General features: G+C 50.8%; 1 protein-coding gene across 2 annotated transcripts in view; it reads left to right on the top strand.

Moving 5' to 3' along the window:
- The first annotated feature begins 1,580 nt into the window (after positions 1-1,580).
- The window catches only part of Golga7b (golgin A7 family member B), a 34,753-nt gene continuing 29,022 nt past the window's right edge, over positions 1,581-7,311 (top strand). The window contains exon 1 of one of the 2 annotated variants that reach the window (XM_013143530.3): positions 1,581-1,771. In XM_013143530.3, the coding sequence (XP_012998984.1) occupies positions 1,742-1,771 (30 nt within the window). In that variant the 5' untranslated portion in view covers positions 1,581-1,741. Of the gene's footprint in view, positions 1,847-7,311 lie in introns of both variants that reach the window. The other variant, XM_063245094.1, reaches the window with a different exon arrangement.

The raw sequence follows: 7,311 nt of genomic DNA, 5'->3' as shown, positions 1-7,311 counted from the left end.
GGTCAGGGGCAGGGACAGGGGAGGTGGAGGCACGAAGGCCAAGACTGATTTTCTTTTAGTGTTTCATTTTTTTTTCCCATAAGGTGAAGCCCACATAACACCATTAGCTGTGTAAGTGGGCAGCTCAGTCAGTGGCTTTCAGTGTATTTACGACGCCGTGCGATGAGGGTCTCGGAACAGTTTAATAACCTTTTCATCACCCCAGATCGGCCTCCACCTACTCAGTACTTACTGTCTGTTTCCTCTTTGCCCAGTCCCTGGCAACCTCATCTACTTTCAAAGACTTGCTTGTTTTGGTCATTTTGTGTAAAAGGAATCAGTTCATTGTGACCTTTTGGTCTGGCCTCCTCCATTCAGCGTCAAGTGACAGGTTTATCCAGGTTGCAGCATCTGTTAGCACTTCATGGATTTTCATGACCGAGTAATATTTCATATGGATATAACCAGAATTTCTTTTGCTACTGATGGACACGTGGGCTGTTGTCCATAGTGCTGCTATATTTGTGAATCAGCATGTATTTGGGCACCTGTTTTCAATTTTTTTGAGCATAAACCAAGGGATATGATTGCTAAATCATGTAGCGAGTCTATATCTTTTTGAAGAGTGCCCAAACTGCTTTCCACAATGCCTGTACATCTCTTTAGTTCTAAGATTATTTAATTCAAAGTACAAAGATAATACAGCATAGAAAAATTGGAAATTATTTATGTAGCAAATTTTCAAAAGCTTTAAGGTAATTTTTTAAAAAATTGTAAAACAATTTTTAAAAAATTGTAAAAAATATTATTGTTATTGTGCCAGTTCAAATGAAATTTCTAGAAGAAAAAGATCCTTTATTTGCTCCCTACCTCCCGAGGACTAACTCATATCAACCTTTCAATACAGATCTTCCCAGTTGTTCCCTAGGTATTGATGTAGTGTTTTTTTTATTTTACATAAATGTGTCAAACTACCCATATTATCTCACTCTGAAATTTTTATATCCATTTCTTACAAATATCATTTGTTCCATGGTTAGACTGGGGGGCCCTGGAGGAGGGACCCTTGAATCTGGAATCTGGACTCTCAAGTCTGAAAATCTGGCTATCAAACTGGACAAAATTGTCTTTGGGTGGTTGTAGAATGAATATATTATAATTTTCTTTTGTTGTCTGCATATACAAACTCTTTGTACAGTGAATAAAAATTGCTTTTAAAATAAGAGGGAAAAAGCAGGGAAGAATTGAGGGCCCGCAGGCTCCATGCCCAGCCTGTGCCTTAATTTAGCACTGACTTCATTCTCCCCTGTTGCATAATGAGTTGTTTATGTGTTTGCCTCCCTCGAGGGCGGACAGGCTTATTCATCGCCCTGCCTGCCCCAGTGCTCGCCTGTGCAGAGCTGAGTCTCAGCCAGGCGCACAGCAGGTCAGCTGAGCAAGCAGGTGGCCCCTGAAGCCTGTGTGGGGGCCGCCCTGGAGAGGTGGGTTCAAAAGAGCCTCCTGGCCCTGGGCCTGGGTGTGGGAGTCCAGCCACCTGCCCGGAGCAGCCCTGGGGCTGCCGTGCTGTCTGCGGGGCATGCAGCCCAGGCGTGGGAAGCGGGGTGTGAGTGCAGGTGCCTTTATGCCTGGTGGCCTCCGCTGGGAGTGGAAAGCAGCGTCCAGCTGAGGAAGTAATTAGTGCTGCCAGAAGCAGGAAGCAGAGATGCTCTGAGGGCTGGGCTCCCTTTGCAGAGAGATATAAATAGCTGGTCCCCGGGAGGAGATGGAGCGCTATACACACGGGAGTGGACGTGTGAGTAGCTGGTGCTGGTCACAAGGTGGGAGCTGTCTTCTTGAGCTTGCCCGTCTGTCCACCTGGGCTGGGAAGGTACGGGGAGTGGCGGGTAGGGCAAGGGCAGGTGTTCTGGGCTGGGAGCTGCCCGTGCACCATACCTTCTTGTGCCTGCAGCTCCCTACCTGTCCCCACTAGATTGGCTGCCAGGGCTCATGTGCCTGCTCAGGGCTCAGGCTACTGGTGAGAGCATCACAGCACCCCACCAACCGCGCTGGCCCAGGGCCCACCTCTCCCTGGCCACAAGGAGCAGGCTGCTGTGGGTCTAGGGGTCCCAAGAATCCAACTGGTTCATAGTGTTTCCTCAGGAGCAGTCCCTGAGGGTGTGGGGCAGCTCTGTGGCTGACTCAGCCACAAACATTTTATAAATAACCTGGTAGAGGGACGGGCTATCCAGCCTGGCCTGTCTCCGAGCAGGTGGCAGCACCCAGGTCCCAAGGGCCTCCTACTTGTCTAGGGCAGACCTTCCACCTCTGAGGGTGATGGAGGGAGCACTGTCAGCTCAAGGGAGTGGCACTGCAGCAGGGCTGGGGCCCCAGGTGTCCTTCTTTTGGCTGTGATGTCAGCAGCCCTACATTCTGTGGGTAAACTGAGCCAGTATGGGCCACACTTGCTGGGGAACCTCGGATGAGTCACCAGCCCTTGCTGGTCTCAGAATCCTCACAGGTAACATGAATGGGTTGAAGCAGACGAGTACTAAGGTCAGGAATGTGGTTATATTTTTATTCTCTTTGGTGGCACTGCTGAGTTAGACACCGCTGACATTTACTGAGGCGCCCTCTCACCCGCACTGTGCTGGGCATGTCCTGCAGATGTGTTAACGAGGCCTGTCTGCCACCAGTCAGCCCACTGCTGGGAGCTTCGCTCATCAGCCAGTGCCAAGCCTTGTGCCCGGCCACAGCTGTGTAGGTTCCAGGTTCCAGAGGACCAGAAAGGGGGCTGGCAGAGGCCAGGCGGAGATGGGGAGCACCTGATACTGACCTGGAAGGGCGCTGTGGCTCTGATGCTTGTTCAGCTTCCCCCAGCAGTTCAGTTTGCCAAGGATGTGCTCAAAGTCACACATTCAGATCGGGTGGAGGCTGTACCCAGGTGTTCTGATTTCTAGCCTAATGTTCTTATTCAGAGTGATCATTGTTTTTCTCTTCTTTATTTGTGTGTGATTAAAAAACTTTTTTAAAACTATTTTTTGAGATAGGGTCTCACTAGATAGTTCAGGTTGGCCTTTAACTCACTGTGTAGCCTAGAATGGCCTCAAACTCCTGGTGATTCTCCTGCCTCAGCCTCCTAAGTGCTGGAATTACAGGTGTGCAGCACCATATCTTCTCTGTTTGGGAAGATCTAAAGGTGACAGGATGGTGCCAAGAGCCAGTGTCACTACTGGACCCAGAAGGCTGGCCCTGCTTCTTCCTCATCAGGGCCTTCCCTGGTCTGAGGCCGGTGCTCAGCCCAGGCTCTGGCACATTTTAAGTGGGACGAGTGGCTAGGCATCACCACAGCCAAGGTGGGTGTGTGTGAGCCGCAGGCAGGAGGATGAGCAGGGTCTGTTACTAGCCCAAAGAGGTGAACATGAGGCGTCTCCAGGGTATCTGGGAGGCTGGGGCTCCCAAGGGTATGCCTGGATAGGGCGATTATCCTCCCCAGGGGAGAGACACTGGTTAGCCGCAGGAGGCGGAGGAACCAGGAAGCTGATGTAAGCGATTCATAGCCTTTTGCTCAGTGCTTGAACATGGGAACTGTGAGGTAGTGAGTTTCCTGTCTCTAAACAAATAGTTTTTGGTAAGAGCGTGGTAGTTTGCACTGCAACAGGGTTTCCTCTGGGTTTTGGAGAGTCTGTCTACAGTACAGGTCCGTGTTGTCTGCCTACTGAGAGGGCCTGAGTCTCATGCAGCCTGCACATCAGCCCAGTATTTTCTAGGTCTGTGATGCTGACCACAGAAGGCTGGGCTTCATGTGTCCTGGCTGTCTTCCCCCTGACCCCTGCATTAGGCACATTTTGGATCAGAAGCCCTGTGCAGCCCCAGCATGGAACAATCAGCAGGTGGAGAAGCAAGCAGCTCAGGGATTCATGACTATGCAGCTTCATCAACTGGTGTAGCAGCTGCCAAGAACCGAATCATGGTTCCCTTGGAGGCCGCTGAAGAAACCAGCCAGAAGACGCTATTCCATGTTTGCTGGGATTGCGGTGCTGGAAGGATTTTGGTGTTTTCTCTCCAGGGAAACAGAAACAGGGGCTTCGGCAAGGTGCTCAGCCTATTGGCTCATCCAGCTCAAACCTAGCCCCCAGTCACAGGCAGGTCCAAAGCTCTCGTCAGACTCCCTGCTCCTCTCATCTGCTGTGGAACCTGGAGCTAGGTGCTAACCCTTGGTGGTCTCTCACTTGTAAAGTAAGGCAGTTGAAATTCTAAATCTTCCTAGCCTGATAGATTGCAATACTTTGAAAGACCAGAAGCCTACTTTCTGGCATCAATTCGCATTTTGACCCATTTTGCTGCTGCTGTGGAATATCCTCTCACCTGCCAAAAAAGCCGCTTCTGCTCCTCACTTCTTCCTTTGTGTCTGCTGGAGGTGAGGCAAGCTGCCCAGGCAGGAGGGCAGCTAGTGGGGGAGAAAAGGAGTGACCATGCTCTGGCAGTGGGGACAGTCAGAGGGCTCCTGAAAGGGAGCACGCTCTGCCGGAGAGCCTGGGGCCTGCACAGCTGCGCAAAGCCACAGGCCCTGCCTTTGAGCGGGGCCTTGGGGTAGGAGGGAGACTCTGGATTAATGATTGCAGAAGTCCCCAAGGAGTGTGAGGTCTCCCAAGAACACAGTGGCCAAGTGGAACTAGGATGGGTGGCCAGAGGGGCCCTGATGCCATCTCCAAGGGCACATGCACACCCAGGCACTGTGTTTGTGCTACTTTCAGCTCTCTCTAAGCCTAAGAGAATACATTTGCCAGATTTGATGGATGAGTACCGCATAGAAGGCCTGTGCTGCACAACTGCCTGTTTAGCTTGTGAGAGGCAGGGCAGGACTTGGCCTTGCATCCAGTGCTTTTGAACACTCATGGTTCCCTCAGCATTGTGTGCCATCTCCTCTGATTGAACATCCTTCTCCTAAGCATGGCAGTACCACCTGTCTGAGGCTCTGTTTGTCTGGCCCAGTACGGTCACATAGGTGACCATGCATGAAGGAAATGTCTATATTACAACTGCACTGCAGAAATTTGAAATCTCTAGGATGACAGCATCACCAGGACTTGAACCTGAGACCCACCGGCGCAAAACTGATTGCCGGAGAAGTCAAGGTGAACAAGTCCTGCCCTTGAGCTCATGAGGCTGGCGGCAAGTCCTTGCAGTGCTCCCTTTTCCTGAGCTGGAGGATTTCTACGCTGGGGGCCTGAAGGATGTGTGGAGCTGGGAAACCGGAAGTAGCTCCCTGGGGCAGAGGATGAGGCCGGTGATGAGGGGTGTGGAAGACGGGGATAGGTGGGCAGAGCTGGAGAGCTGAGGGCAGGTATCTGTGTGACTTTTTGATTTTGGTCTGCCCTCAGTTCCTTAGCTGTAAAATGGGAAAACCCAGCTATCTCTCTGCCCATGGTTGTCGTGGGGTATAAGCTAAGATCATGACAGTAAATCTGAACAGGCCCAGGGCCTGGCTGTGGCTACAGTAGTTAGAGGCGGTGATGATGATGGTAGTAAGAGTGGGGTTGCCCAGTCTGCTTTGACTTTTTCTCAACACCCTAGCAAGAGTGAGTCTAAGACAAGAGGCAGATCAGGTCCCTCCTCTGCTCGGAAGTTTCCAGGGTACTGGCTCTTGGTGAAAATGTGGTCCTTGTTTCAGTCTGAAAGGCCTTGTGGGACCCAAATATCCCTATCTTTTCTCCCCGTGTTGGATGTTTCTCCACTTCTATCACTCTGCTGTAGCCACAGTTTATTCCTGCCTCAGGGCCTTTGCACTTTTGTGATTCCTCAGATATCTACAAAGTTCAGTCCTCCCTGGTCTCTTTCAGGCCTTTATGCAGATGTCCATAATGAGGCCTTTGGCTATCAAAGATTGTGAATTTCCCTCTGCCCCATGCCAGCACTCCCCATATCCTTCCCTCTTTTGTATCCCTTCTCAGGGGTATCACCTTTTAACACATTATATATTTTTATTGTTTATTTCTTGTCTCTTCCTATAGAATATGAGTCCCATGAAGGTAGAGGTTTTGTCTGTTTTATGCCTCACTGTATCACCAACATCTAGCTCAGAATCTGAGCTAGAAAATTGCTATTTTGATATTATTATTTCTGGAGCATGGAGGGTGGGTCGGACAGATTCCTCCTGCTGTATATGGTTGGTTGTTGAGAAGGGACCTCCAAATACCTTCCTTCTTTGGAGCCTGACCGTGGTCTCTCTGCCTCTGCTGTAGGAGCCCAGAGGCAGGAGCCGCAGCCAACCTCCTCCCCTCCTGCACATCTGCCTGTTTCAAACCCAGCCCCTCTGCTTCTGTTGTAGTTAGGGGTTGTACACAGAGAACAACTACGATTAGGACATGGAGTTTATAATATTTTTATAATGGTCACCAGGAGTTAACATAGGAAAATGCAGGAAATCTATCTGCAACACCAAAGACATAGATTATTTAGTTAAGAGCCTAAACCCCATGGCAATGTCCCACATGAGTCCAGATAAAAATCCAGAGTTCAGGAAAATGCCTCCCACGAGTCCAACTGGAGGTCCAGAGCCCACAAGAAGGACTCACGCCAGACTCTCTTATGGATCTATGCCGGGAAGACCCAAGGGTCAGCGGTGGAAGCCAGAAAGTCTATGCCAGCAGGATGAAGGAGCTGTGCTAGTGGGAAGTCACATTCACAACAAAGACCCGGGATATCCTGAAGACACCACAGCTGTCCTTAGTGACACAGAGGCCCCGAGCCCCTCCGACGACAAGCACAGTCGGGTACGTGCCAGAAAGCAGCATGACAAGTTCATCCTGGAGACCAAACAGTACACGTCTTCCCCTCTGGAGCCAGGAAGCAATGCTCGATGTGAGGATCAAAGCTTCTCCAGGAGAACCAATAGCTCAGACAGCAACTCGTAGGAGAACCCACAATGCCTCCTTAACACCTCAACCCTCCCTTCTTCTCCACCTATTTATCCTGGCAACTTTCCTCAGGAGGAGCATCTTCGCTCAATGCCATGTTGATGTAATCCAGCTGGCGTTAAGTTGACCACCAGTTCTTAATCCGTAACAGCTTCCATGGGGCTCCCTCTCACTAGGCAACTCATGAGCGGTGGGGTTGAGTGGCTGGCAGCCGTGTGCTGCCTCACTCTGGAGGAACAACTTCAGATTTCAGAGCAGCTGGGTGCCCAAGTGCCCCAGAATGCTATGGCCTGAGTCAGACCTGGGAGCAGGGCTGCAACTGTGGGTGCCCCTGCAGCTGGAGCTCACGCTGATGCCCTCTCTCTGAAGCTCTTAGCCTTAGGCCTCTCTGCTCAGGGAGGTAGTTTTTGCAGGTGCTTGGGAAAGTCCCTTAGAC

Source organism: Cavia porcellus, unplaced genomic scaffold (assembly GCF_034190915.1).
Source record: "Cavia porcellus strain 051 isolate PalLab524CR breed Dunkin Hartley unplaced genomic scaffold, mCavPor4.1 scaffold_2, whole genome shotgun sequence".
Classification (NCBI taxonomy): domain Eukaryota; kingdom Metazoa; phylum Chordata; class Mammalia; order Rodentia; family Caviidae; genus Cavia; species Cavia porcellus.
Note: the sequence above shows the minus strand (reverse complement) of the source record. Positions and strands in the feature narration are given on the sequence as shown.